Source organism: Syngnathus floridae, chromosome 7 (genome assembly GCF_059516105.1).
Source record: "Syngnathus floridae isolate MCC-2025c chromosome 7, RoL_Sflo_1.0, whole genome shotgun sequence".
Lineage (NCBI taxonomy): Eukaryota > Metazoa > Chordata > Actinopteri > Syngnathiformes > Syngnathidae > Syngnathus > Syngnathus floridae.
The window spans coordinates 7,716,507-7,730,794 of NC_142419.1; the positions used below are offsets into that span (position 1 = coordinate 7,716,507).

Sequence of the window (14,288 nt, forward strand, 5' to 3'; positions counted from 1 at the left end):
GTTGATCATTTATTCTATTTGTAGAATTCACACCAAGCAGAGGAAAATAAGTGCTGCTTTATTTGTGGGCAACAGACAGATGCTCCGGTGTGACATTGTATTTGTGGCACTATTCAGCTGGTAAATGGGATTCTGGGCAGACTGTGAGTAAAGTCTGTGCACGGCAGCAGTTTACTTTGTGAGTGTTAAGCTGCGAGCTCAATGTGGGAACTTCTCACTTGTTTCACTGGCTGGGGAACAATAAAAGAAAACTCTGGAAGCTGACAGTTGTTCAACTGGATTCAGAAGAGTGCCTGCTCGTCAGCATTTTGAGAAGAGTATGAGTCTGACTAAAATTTAAACATGAAGCAGAAGGAAGAATCCTTAATTATAGATTCTTGCTATGCAGTTTTTACAATAAAGACTTAAATACATGACAAGACACATGACAAAGTTTTAGTAGCATTAAAAAATACATAAACTTAATATCCACCTACACAGGAGGAAGTCAATAACCAAGTTGAATATTTGCATACAAACAAAAGTTGAAGTCGTAAAGAGTTGACATGAGCATAAATTTAGGAAATGCACTGCCAGAATGAGATTCACAATGACATATTTCAGAAGCGACATCCCTCTGAAAGCAATTCATTTTACACTTTGAAGGATGTACTACCAAGCCATATCGCTCATAACAATTAAAATGGCTTACATATAAACACAAAGGAAAGTGAAACAACAAAGCCAAATGCATCATCCGACAAATCACTCACTATAAAATCAATCTTTCGAAAATGGATGATTTCCTTAGGTAATTAATGAAAACCACCCAACTTTCTGCTTTACTAGTCACTATTAAATATTTTTGTAATTGATTATTCCATCGATTAATCAAATGCAATTTTCCTCGCACTAAAGTGTATTAAAACCAAATTTTCCCTATTTACTGTTTATTAACATAATATTTTGGTTTATTTTGTATAATTTAGTGATAAAAATACAACTAAACATGTTGGAAAATGTCTTCTTTTGATTAAACGCAAAAGATAAAGCAGTCCACTTTCATGAAGGAGTAGGGAAATCTGAGAAATATTACTTTTGAGAGCCTGAAATCAGAAGATTTGGACACTCTTTAGTTAAAAAGATGTCGCTAAACAATTCCTCGATTATTAAAATCCGAGGAGACTAACCAATTAGTTGTCGATTAATCGATTAATGTTCCTTGAAGGTTAAGATCAAGTGTCTAAAAGAACATTTATAAACAAAGCTCATCAGAAGTTACCGCTTCCGAAAGTGTTAAAAAAAAAGTCAATCCAGAATATCACTTCAACTTACTTGGTGTGCTGAAGCTGTCTCTTGCTGAGCTGACTCTTTGCTGACATTTCCCCAGCAGGACTGAAAGTGTCGTTTTGACACTTAAAAGCCACACTCATGTTCTCTGCACTGATGTTGCACTCGCGAAGCGCGACAAGACTCACAGCCCGGCACTCACTGTCATCATTGACACCCTCTACTTGGCTTCTCCCTTTCTTTGTTTCCTCCCACAGTGCAGCTGCCTTTTCGGCCTCAACGACTTCCTGTTGTTGGTCAGTCCTCTGGGAACACACTTGACTCTATGACATCACGGGCACAACCATCAAAACATACATTTTTGGCCCTTTCTATTAACCCTTTGATTTCCTATGAAACATAAATGCAATTAAATGGCCATCAATTATTCACTGATTTGCGTGGACCAGCCCAATCTCTTGCAGGGGTTCTCTGTATACAAAGAAAAGTGAAATGGGAAATGGTGTTGAAAATGGATTGATGGTGCAGTCGTACTGATGGAGGTGTTTTTCATATTAGCCTCATATTCATACTTAACATAGTCAAGCGGGTCAGGGTCTCACCAATGACCATAAAATTTGAATACAGTAGAGCCTTGAAGGACTATTACATCAAAGTCTTAGAATGGCAGAGAAAACTGATTGTGCTAGATTATTGTTGTTTTCTTTTTTTTTTTTTTTAAAGTTTTTATCTCATGTTTAAACTTGTAACAGAGAAGCATTTTCCAGGTGAAATAACCAGGGATAATCTGGGTCAAGGTTGCACGAGGCACACGATTCAATTACAAAAGTGGCAGCCCAGGGTCACAAGAAAAAAAAGTGCTTTGAAGACTTTGGAAAGTGCTTTGAATACATTTAAAAGCACTATATGTACAAACAAGTGTATTGTATCATTATAAAAGCAAACACCCATAAGGACAACAAAAGCTTATTTTGTTTGTTCAATCATGAAGTTAGCGTGGCATACCAAGCTGCTAAATTACACCTGTCATTTAGTTTGAGGCTATGTGAATTTTGCACTAAGCATTAACCGAACACTCACACATTTACCAAAATAGCCAGTTTGCTAATGATTTACTTATTTTTTTATTCATCCATCCATTTTCCCAACTGCTTATTCAAGCAATTAATGTAAAATGTCCTTTTAAAAAAACAGCCTCACATGTCTTGAATGTTTTCTATACAGCTTTAGGCCTGCATCACTGAAATCAATGACTTGTGTTGCACATGTTTTTAAAATTGTACACAGCATATTTCGTACATATGATCGCCAATTTAATAGATATATACATATATGGATGGATATCATTTTGCATGCAAATGTAAGTAGGGATGTGTGGAGGAAAAAGATAGCAAATGGTTGAGGAAGAAAGGCGTCACTATAGCAACGTTATAGAGTCACTGTATCTAGATCTCTCCAGTTCGAACTAGGGTGGCACAGTCAGCTGAGCAAGAAAACCAAAAGTTGTACAACAAAATCAACAACGACAACAAAACCTAGAAACCAATATCATAGTTAAATTACATCTGTTTTTCCACAGCCCATTGCGACGGAATTCGAGCGTTCATTGCAAAAAGAGCTTATAGTGCACAAGCCACTTATTGGCTTCATCTGCAGATTTTTGTTCACTCGCTTGGTTTTTGTGTCCCGCAGCTTGCGTTGCCAGGCAGAGTTGGTCTGCAAGTACAAGCAGCTGAGTCACTGCAGCTTTTTCTGCTACTGAGGCGATCCTCACGGTTACCACAGCAACATCATTTTCACATTCATTCTCTTATGCAGTCAGAAATGTGCCAGTCACAAAGCAGGACCAAACATTTTTATGTTGTAAGTTGCTTTGATGATCAGAACACACTTTTTCCACCACCACCCTCACCCTGCACTCTCCAAAGCAATGCAGTGAGGAGAAAAGTGCAAAGCACAGGATTTTGCAGTCCTTTGGGATGACTGTCAAAAGAGCCGAGTGTCAAGCTGAGTTAGTTGTACTGCTGCTGTATGCTGATGCACTCGAATGCAGTATCACAGCAACATGGAGCTCATGCTCTCAGCAAATGAATAAGATGCATTTTAAAAACACCTCTCAGGATGATGCATTGAAGCACTGCACCACAACAAACAAGTGTTCTACATATCGTTTTCAAAACACTCACTGGAACGGTATATTTTCTAGTCCTCACAGACAAACATATATAATGCATAAAGATGTCAGTTCATTTGATATTTCCCATTTGATTTATGTCTCAGAAATCAGGCACAATATTTATAGAAACACAGGCACATCTCCATTATGAAACACCCCCAAAATCTAGCAGTTTCTTGGAATCAAAGATGTAGATACATTATTTTTCACAAGTGACGTTTGTCATTGACTGACCACTTGCCTGGTATGATCCAAATGGGGAGTCGCAGTGCGACCTCTGTTGGACAAACTATGCATTGACAGCACTGAAATCTATCCAGTTGCACTCCTATGTTAATGTTAATATTTTATAGGCCTAACAACACTGTCGAGTAAGGCAAATAAAACAAATCAATGTACTAATATTAATTATTAATATCACCCAGCTGCAAAATTGATTTCCAAGTAAAAAAATATTTTGAGAGCCTTCTAACAATGTCCATACTCCACCCAAACAAAATATAGAGCATCTGGAATTTATGCTTCTGTCCAGCTGATATTACAATGACATTTTCCATGTCAGTCTTATTCCCAAGCCAATGCTTCTGTTTCCATGGAAATCCTTGATGACTTGGATGTGGGTCAGTCATTAGGAGTGCTTCAGTTAAACAAACTCACGTAAAATTAAGTTTGCCTACACTAATCATAGGCAGAAATGTCACATTAACTTGGTGATTTTAACAAATTTTTGAACTGTTTTCCATGTCTCCCTTCTGCAACACATTATTTAAATGATTAGGACTGTTTCACAATTCTACCAAGCTTGCTGATGAGCTTTGGAATGGAATAAAATGTGTATTTCATAGCTTTTGAGTTGAAATCATTTTGATCCCAAATAGAATATGATTTGAGTCTACTATAAAAAGAAAGTGGCTGAAAATTGTTACCCCACATTTATCGGGTTTCTAGAAGTTCCACCATAGAGTCAAATCTGTACATTATTTTTTAAAACTTTGTAGAGTCGTTTCACCAGGAAAGAAATATGATAAATCCTTACAAATGAACATTCCAAATAAATAACATTCTTTCCCATGGTGTGCAAAACTCCAATTTTCTCCTAATTAATTCATTCCATTTGTTGATATTTATTAGAGCAGAGTGGACAGACGCTCATGGCCTGATACCTGACGCCGCAAATGAGTGTAAAGCATCTGACAACACTCAGGGCTGAATAGTCGACACCAGCCTGCTTTAAAGAGACACAAAGCAGTGCAGAGGGCCATTAATAACCATCGATTGTGAAGCCACACACACACAATGGCAAACACTAGCGAGGCCTACACACTCGCACAAAAGCTTTGCTGCCACGTGTCCAAATATCCTCCTCATGTTACCTATTCAGAAGACCACCACAGCGATGGAAATCACTAGTGACGCACTGAGTGCTGAGTATTCCACAAAGCGAGAGTCAATTTAATGCCGAGCGTCTCAGATGAACTAAATGCGAAAGGAGAAAGGAAAGTAGTGTGGGAGACCGTATCTGAACACAAGATGGGAAAGCAATATCAACTAATGGGTACCTGGACTTACAAGAGCACCAACATATTATTACGAAGAAAACTTTCAGGTTGACTTTCACTTTAAATAAAACTGAACCGTATTTGGGTCATGATTTTTTTGGGTACCACTAGAGAGTCCACGAGTGGGCTTTATAATATCAATATTTAGCACACGCCATACACTCAATGGAGCTTCATGAATGGACTTCACATCTTAATGCAGTACATGCACTGTACCTGAAGCAGACGCTATGCCATTCAGCATTGAGTGCCTGAAGATACTGTTCATCGTAGATTCTTTGTTTGCACCCGGCACACACGGGCAAACTTCCTCCAGCTGCAACGAGAGTGACAATGGGAGTGACTAAGTAGGATGTTATGCAATTTGACACTAGTCCAAACAACAACCCCAAAAATAAAATAGTTCAAATTCATATCTTTCTGATATGTCAATCAACTCAGAGCATTATCATCCTGTCATTCAGAAAATAGTTAACTAGTGTCTCAAAAACACCATTTGATATGTTAGAATAGCCTATTCAGGCTTGCGTTAAAGAAATGCTGAATAAACCTTGAGTGGAAAGGTGGATGAGGCCAAAGTAGGCGCAACGGCCATCAAGGCATAACGGTTCACTTAAGCACATTTTAAAGTTAATCCATCTGAAAGCACATCTCACGCCCATCTTCATCCGATGCCATGAAGACATAAATGCATTGAGAGGCTGAGTAAAAGATGTTAGTGTACTCTAATCATTATCGGTCAATACGTTGCTTTGTTTCGGATGGCACCATCGTAGCCTCAAGCTTCATATGACATACAAAATAGTTAAATTGAATTGAAACAGGAGCACGCAGTCATTACACAACGTCGTAATGACTATAAAAAGCAAATATTAAAAAATAGTAATTAGTAATTACTGAGCGCACATTATTACAGCTAAGACGTGATGACAGAGCAATTACAGACACTCGTGTAACAAAACAGTAAAGCCAAGTGTAAATAACAGTCATCATGACTACTCAGAACAAATTTAACATCATAAGGGGAATTTAGCAATCATGTAACAGTGTTGTATCGTTATATCATCGAGTTGCTACCTCTTAAAATGACCTGTTTAATCAGATTTTGTAATGGCTTGCTGGAGATCTGTTGTATTGATCTCTTTGATGAGGAGGGCAATGTCGATGATGGTCACTAATGTCTCTGCACTCTCCTTCCACCTCAGCTCTTCATTCATTCATATTTATCACCTTGTCTCTTTATTATGAAGCACTTCACTTGCTCAATATTGCAGACTCTGGTGTCTGAAATGGCCACTAAAAGACTCTAATAGCTCAGATAAAAGGAAAACCAATACACAACACGCAAGTGAGCATTTTTTTCTGACTCATCATGCAAACACACAGCAGTCCACTGCAACATTACCTGAGTCATCATGCCCAATTTGTGTTGCGAGTGCTTCTGGACAATTACTCATCATTTATTTATTCTTTTTTTTTTATTCTTATATAATTCTAAACAAAAATGTGCACCTGAATAGGGAAACAGACGTTTGCGTTTAAATATTCGGATCAGGAGCTGTGATTAAGATAGAGGATTGTCTAGCTATGTTAGTAGGTAGGCGGGTGGGCCGCTACACAGTTTGACAGAGAAGATGATCGGTTGCATGCACAAATGCCATTGTGCTGTATAGAGTGGCAAGTTGCCAGATAACTTTTCAGCTATTGGTTCTCACAAGCAAGATTGCTAAAACGTATATTGGAGTGGATTAGACAAACAAAAATGCATTGTGTCCTGCAGTCAAACGAGGTAGTGACCGTGGGATGCTCTGGGGTTGCTTTGTTACTTCAGAACCTGGTCGACCTGCAGTGATTAATGAATTTTGCTATCCACCAGAAAATCCTGCAAGTGTCAGGCCATTTAGTCTCAAGTTGTCTTGCAGCAGAACAACATACTGAAACATCCCAACAAGTCCAAATTGGAGTGGCTAAGTTACAGCTCTAAATTAAATTGAATTGAGACGCTATGGTAGGTTGGGCAGATGCTTTAAAAGCCTCTCATATAAATTAGTTCAAAGAATACAGTATTGCGAAGAAGCATGGAACAAAATTCCTCTACAAAACTCGATTTCGTTACTGCTGCCAAAGATGCACCGCCATAGCTTCAGGGGCTTTAATAGTCATCATTTAGAAAATGCTTTTTTTTTTAAGCTTTTGTTGTATTTCTGAGGTATTGACATTTGTGTCATCTAAAACATTTAAGTGTGATAAACATGTTTAAAAAATACACACCTAATTCGTCACGGGTACAAGAAGAATAAATCTACATTCGAATGAGGAATGTGCATGACCTGGAGGTAACACACTTGCACGCCAGCATTGCGAAGGCAACATGGCCTCATATAAACAACCATCTGGACGTGCAGCCTGGTACTCTTTGTAAATACAGCACAAATTGCAAGAAATGCAAACTCCAATCGAAAGACAATTCACTAGACTTGCTTTGCCCACCAGCATCTCAAGGCAAGAGCAAGTCCCGTCCGGCCGGTGTACTCGGGTGACTATTCCAAACATCCTTTCATATTTTCCTTACCTTCCTCCTCTCCCATGCGTTCGTTCTTCCAGGTGCAGCAGAAAAGCATCAACCGCATTCACGCCCCGACAGAGAGCCAGGAGACTGGTCGATGGATAACCGGTGCCACACCACCTCGGGCTGGCGGTGTCCCAGCAGCGGTTGGCTCGGGTTTACCTTCCTACTGCCCGCTTCAGGTCTGCGCCTCTGCAAAGCTTCATTCAAGAGGGGAGCAGACCAATGAAACTGCTCGGCCAGCTACTGAACGACGCTGATTGGTTAGCATGGTTCCTTGGACAGGGGGGCACAGCACAAGTGGGCGACAAATAAATAATGCCTGCAAGGAACATACTGTGTGGGTTTAATACTGTATTTAAACTTCCTGCCAACTGATCAATAGATACATGAATTCCTACAATTTTATGAAGCTTTAAAAAAAATCTTGACTGTATAATAATGGTTGGGTGGGTGGGTCTCTGCAGTACCCATCAAGTGTGCAAATATGCAACCATGTAAATCTTGTACCAGCCGCTTATTATTGTTTTAATGTGTCGAGTTAGGTGCTCTTAATTTGACAAATCAGATCAATCTCATAATGACTGCAGTCACTCTGAGTTTCAACGCCCATGACCATATCAGGTAGGCTGGGTGAAGATCCATCACTTTCAAGCCAGAACCAGACCAGAATACAGTCTGAAATACTATCATGCCAAAGTTTAGCCCCTGCATTAAGTTTTGTTGCATCCACAAATTAGCACTAGTGAACAGTTTTGATGATGTTTAATAATGCAATAGAAGGGGAAGATAGACAGCTAGGAATGTAGTCTGTGACCCAGGTTTGATTCCTGCAGTGAGCTATCCTCATCTTATATAACATCTGCATTATGGCTCAGTGCTTTATTGTTTCCAGATGGCCCCAAAAGTCGTATTTACCCAGCTGAGGCAAAGCGGCATCATCTTGTTTAACTTGACAATTATTGACTCATGTACCTTATGTTACATCATTAATCGAAACAAAACGACATTTTTTTCAAACACATTTTATTTATTTGATGATGCAAATACATTGGCTGATTATATTAAGTCGTGTGTGCATGTGTGCGTGGATTTTTTTTTTTTTTAAAAGTGCAAAACCACAATTTTCCTCCATGTAGAAATAATTAATAAAGTGTATCCCATGGCACATCTGACCCAATGAGGTTCAAAGTGTTCAGAGCGGATGAACAAATGCCAACAACTTTCATATTAGTACAAAATACAGTACATAATTACAGAAAGAACAAAGGGGTCACTAGGCAACAGCACCCATGAACCTTTGGTCAGCTAAGCGTTTTCCTCCTTTTTTTCCCTCTAAAGCAGCTCAAGTAAATGAACAATGGGGCTTGGATAAACCCATTAAACAGATGTGTTATTTTGTACTACAATTTTTGAATAAATGCAAAGGCTAGGTTTTACTGCATGTTCACACAATAACAATAACAATAAGATATGTGTTAAAAGCTTGAATTAACCTTATTACATAAATGTAAATAACTCCTGAAATGACACTTGAGGAAAAAGCCTCACAAAGCAAATGCGCAAAAATGCAAACTTACAGAAATACACTGGAAGAATAAAAGACAACACTGCTTTAGACAGTGATCTCAGTAAAGCATTTGTTGAAATTGGAAATGATGGGGAAAAAACAATCAGCAAAAAAAAAATAAAAAATCTAATAAGAACAGATGGGCTGGCTGGAGTCCTATTTCCCACTACTTTATACCCAATGGAGCTAAAAATAGCAGCAAGAAGGCGGGCCCAAGACACTGTTGCGATTTGGCCACAAAAAGCAGCCTTCTCACGGATTTGAGAGGTCCTGTGCTGCAACATTTTATCTTGCCTTGTTTTAAGATTAAAAATGGTGCACTGCAGCATCCTACATAGGTCACATTGGCAGACAACCTTTTCTAGCAGTCTTTTGCTGTGTCACCATATGTTCACTTGAACACACAGTTGACAAGTATCCAAAAAAATGGTCACGGGCTGACAAACATTACAGTATTTGAAGTACATTGGTGCATAAGAAGGGGGACTTAAAGCAAACTGACATTCACACGTTTATGGTTAAAGACACTGTCATCACGAGAAAGAAAAAAAAAAGTACAAAACTCTTGGTCGGTGGGTTTGCATAAGAGCAGATGTTGAAGTCAAGTAAGTAAAAACGTTCTAAAATGTACATTCTAGTTCATGCAGTAGCACCATGATTTTCTCCAGGCCACATCGCACTTCAGGAGTACATCTACTTCCTCCTGCCACAGTATTTACCCTGGCATGCTGCTACTGCTCCACCTGTAGGAAACAATCAGCATGCACGGAGCGACATATTAGCATTGACAACCTTTTACAAAAGAACATTTTTCTTGCGGCTTAATGAAAGCTTGGCCGCATGACACTGACTCCCAGGGTTAACTGTGTTTATGTTTGTCATTTTGCAAATGAATTGTGAGAGGGATGGCTGCGCTGCTGTGGGAGTGGTCACAGCCAACTTCAATCATGGCCAATCACAGTGGCTCCTTTCATTGGCATGTGCTAATCAGTTGGCCACTGTGCCACATGCATTTTTTAATTCCGTGTCGTTTTTATGAAATGCAGGTCTGTTACCTCTGTAGGCTCCTCCTCCTCCTCCTCCTCCTGCACCACCCAGAAAGCCTTGCAATGGATTCCCAATGTACTTAGCTGCTTTAGCTGCACAAAGAAACACAAAGAAATAGGAACAATAAAGCTTGATTGTATGATTGATTTTACAGCGTAAATAGGTTGGTTAAGAGCTTGTGAGCAATTTGGATATTGATACTTTGTAACTTAACTTGAAAACCTCAATTGCGCACACAATGAAAGCAGATGTGGCCTCCTTGAAATAATCCCACCATCAATAATCTCCAATGTTCAGGAAAATGAGGATTATCATACATTAGACAGTGTGTATTTCATCCAGATAATCTGGTATTAATCAGAAATTAAATTTGAAAAATAATCTGAGGTGTTGAATATTTGGTCATTTTATAGTTATCATATTGGTTGTCAAATACCTTGTTGAGGAGTCAGTGGGGCTGGGACGTATCCACCTGTGTACGGGCGGGAGGGGGATAGATGAATTCATTTAATGTTAAAGATTAGGATTTCATTTCTTCTTGTTAGGTAGTAAGAAGGATTACACAAATACCCATTCCCTTTTAAATTAAGGAGGAACGAAGGGGACAGACATAGTGGAAAAACATTCCACAAATTGAGGTTGTCCTCACCTTGTTGAGGCTGATATCCACCACCACCTCCAAGATTTCCATAGCCTGTTCATATAACAGAAGTGAATAAGCCATTGTGAAGAGAGCATTGTCGTACATAAATACGTTAAAATAACATTTTATGAATCCTCTATCATCTTGTTATCTTCACTGCACTCAATACTCCAAATCAAGTTTGTCCTGGTCTAGTGTTGCTAAATTACGTCAGGAGTCTCTGGGACTTGGTGTTATCTTCAAAGAGTCACACTTTGATGCTGTGCAGTGCAACAGTAATCAGAGACCAATGGTGAAATTATGCCACACTCTTTGTCCAAACTATAAACCACTGCAATGTGAGCACATTTCAGTAAGCAGCAAAGGGTTAACCTTTAGTGTTTGGCATTTTTCTGAAATTTTCTTTGTATTGTTTGTATCATGACATTCAAAAAGAAGTAGCAAACCCAGTAATGGGCTATTAAGAAGGGAATAATAACTATGAGGACAGTTATGTGAAGAGAAGTAATTCAGAGAGAAAACCCACGCATGCTTGGAAGGACATCAAACTGAACATAGTGATGCCAGAGCCAAGATTGAAACCCTGAACCTCATCACTGTGAGGCAAATATGAACTACACTTGTCCAATGCCATTTAAAACAGAATTAAAAAGTTTACATAATAGTATTAAACGTAAACTTTTCCTGTGACATAAACACCTGCGCTCTCTGAGTCAAAAATACAGCCCCAGTCAGTACTTCAGGAATTATGGTAGTTCATGTTTCAATGATTATACCGACAATTATAACTGTATTCCATTATCAGCAGCACATGCAGGTCATATTTTAAGCATATGTTTGAGGTGTAAAAGCTACCTGGTTTGGGGGCTTTAGCGCCTCCCCCAGCACCACCCAGGCCGCCTGCAGAGGGATATGGCAAACCACCTGTGTAAAAAGAGACTTGCCTTGAAAGTGTGTAAAATGTCTGTGGTGCCAATGACTCTTAGTGACTTTACAACCATATCAGTTCCCTGCACAGGAAATGCCAAAGTGATGGCTTTTTCCGGATCAACTGTCACTTCAGTCACTGGGCGGAACATTGTTTGTTTTCTGTTTGTCAAATATGTCCAGACATTGATATTGTCTGTGGTTCACTAAATTGTGATGACATGCAAAAAAATGGCATTATTGTCCTTATTGTTCACATACCTCCCAGAGTAAGTATTTTTGCCGTTTGTGACTAAATGAAGGCAGTTTTTCCTTTTGAAATTTTTATATAATTTTATGTTGAGCAATTCTGCAAAATATTTTAAGTTTTGCTCTTGTAAAAACTGGCTTTTCCGCATTTCACCACAAATAAATAAGAATCAACAGAACTGACTGTCCCTTGTCTTGAACCCAAACTTAAAGATATATTCTAAGGTTTAAAAAAAAAAAAAGCTCAACAAATTGTTTTGGAGAAAACTGGTTGTTTTGGTGTGCTGAGTGACATTGTTGCCACAAATGTCACAAATTAATATGATTAAAGGTGTTCCAACATAAATTCATATTTTAGCTCACAATAAAGACAACCTGTGGATAGGTTATATCTAACCTTGGTATCCTCCTGCTGCCAGAGGGATTCCTGCACCACCTCCTGCTCCCCCCACAACTATGAGAGAAAAAAGGAGACAAACAAGCAGTAAATACACACACACAGTATTCTATACTGTTGCTGAAATACTAAATAACACATGGATTTCCAGAGCTTTTATCGCATGTATGTTTACACACCGGGAGGTTTCAAGGGCTTTGCACCAGGCAACACTGCAGCCCCTGTTCCAGTTCCAACTCCATAAGGAACTATACAATAGAAAATATAGAAACACGTATATGATTCGCTAGGTCACACCAGCTTGTATACTGTACATTAGAACTGCAGCAGCAAAACAATATAGTGAAATGCAATCTGTCATTTATGATGGGAAAGACCTACTCTGAGTATAATTACAAATGAATAGGAAACATGAAGAGAAGGCAATGAAGTGTTATGGACATACAATATGCAATGCATGGAAATATCACACCATTATGACATTAATAATACATATGACAATGCGCCTAGTCATTTAAAACTTTCTAGAATTGATTCAGAGTAAATAAGTAAATAAGAAAAGCTATTTTTACCAAATTACTGCATATAGACTGACTTGCACAGGAATGGAGACAAATAATATATTTCTATGTATTTTAAGTAAAATACAAAATAGGTAACTTGCCTCCATAAGGGTAACCTACTCCACCTGGACCAACACCTGTTCCAGTGCCTATGGAGCAAAAGACGAATAAGAAGTGCACAAGTCTATTTAATCTAAATATGTTTAATAGTTAGCATTTTATGTGTATGATGTACTGAATTATTACATTCATTGCTGATTTGAACAAAATGCAGAAATAACAAACAATTTCCAAATATGCACATCTTGTTTAAACAATTTTGATTTCATAATTTTTTTGTCCTTTGACTGTCACGGGTCATACAAAGTTATGAATGATAAAATAAATGTTATAAATGTGTAATTTATTCATGGCCGTTATGGAAAAATGCACACGCGGATCTATTTTTACCTTGTGGAATGGGTTTCTGTGCCTTGCTTGCTGTGCCAACACCAACATCTGCAAACATTCAAGAGCAGGTCATCTAAGACTCACTGACAGTAGGCAGACACATTTTCTTTGTCTATGTCTCCACTGTGTGGACATAAGCAAGAATTGCCTCTTAAACATCCGCCAACAGGACAACCTGCACCTCACAAATGCCCTGGCTAGAAATAAGACAAATTGTTACAAGAATTAGGTTGTGTTGTGCTGTAATTTTTTGTTACACTCACTACACAATATTATAGGCTCCATTCAGTTTGAAGAATCTAGTTCAGTATGTTGTCTTCAAAGTAATGACTTTTGAGGACTCTTGTAAATGCTTTCTGATTGTTGCTTTAACGTGCTAGATGCTACAATGTACTACACTCAATGTAGAGACTTTCTTTCTTGTTTTTTATTTTTATTTTTTTTTACTTTAAGACCGTGTTCTGAGGAAAAAGATTCTAATATTTAAAAAGATGGTTCACACTTACCAGTTGGACTTTGACCTTTTGTACCAGCTAAAACAGACAGACATCAATAACTCAATCACTCAATTTACAGAAAGAAAAAAAAGAAAAGCATACAGTATGTATGCAGTATATATACAATATCAGTGATGTTTTTAAAAACACCTTTCAAATTTAAATGGGTCAGGTAAAAAAAAATAATTAATCACGCTATTAACTCGTGATAATGCACAGCTGTAAATCGAAAGTCATTCCAGGTCATTTGGCTGACTGAGAATACCAAGATATGCAAAGCTGTTATCTGAGCAAATGTTACCTACTGGTACTTTTAAGAATGTAAATTACAAAACATCCTGTTTAGATCAGCATTTTTTTGTTTCACCAAATAAT

At 38.3% G+C, this 14,288-nt stretch overlaps 2 protein-coding genes across 10 annotated transcripts in view; both read right to left on the minus strand.

Annotated features, from left to right (window-relative positions):
- Positions 1-7,755, minus strand: part of limk1a (LIM domain kinase 1a) — a 32,087-nt gene extending 24,332 nt beyond the window's left edge. The window contains exons 1-2 of the mRNA XM_088381185.1: positions 7,577-7,755; positions 5,221-5,320 (exon numbers count right to left, since the gene is read on the minus strand). Coding sequence (XP_088237311.1) covers positions 5,221-5,320; positions 7,577-7,634 — 158 coding nt within the window. The 5' untranslated portion in view covers positions 7,635-7,755. The remainder of the gene's footprint in view (positions 1-5,220; positions 5,321-7,576) is intronic.
- Positions 7,756-9,638: 1,883 nt separating this feature from the next.
- Positions 9,639-14,288, minus strand: part of elna (elastin a) — a 37,390-nt gene continuing 32,740 nt past the window's right edge. For all 9 annotated transcript variants that reach the window (XM_088381191.1, XM_088381198.1, XM_088381192.1 and 6 more), the window contains 10 exons: positions 13,923-13,949; positions 13,417-13,464; positions 13,068-13,115; positions 12,583-12,651; positions 12,404-12,460; positions 11,686-11,754; positions 10,837-10,881; positions 10,624-10,659; positions 10,196-10,279; positions 9,639-9,883 (listed from right to left, as the gene is read on the minus strand). In XM_088381191.1, coding sequence (XP_088237317.1) covers positions 9,834-9,883; positions 10,196-10,279; positions 10,624-10,659; positions 10,837-10,881; positions 11,686-11,754; positions 12,404-12,460; positions 12,583-12,651; positions 13,068-13,115; positions 13,417-13,464; positions 13,923-13,949 — 533 coding nt within the window. In that variant the 3' untranslated portion in view covers positions 9,639-9,833. The remainder of the gene's footprint in view (positions 9,884-10,195; positions 10,280-10,623; positions 10,660-10,836; positions 10,882-11,685; positions 11,755-12,403; positions 12,461-12,582; positions 12,652-13,067; positions 13,116-13,416; positions 13,465-13,922; positions 13,950-14,288) is intronic.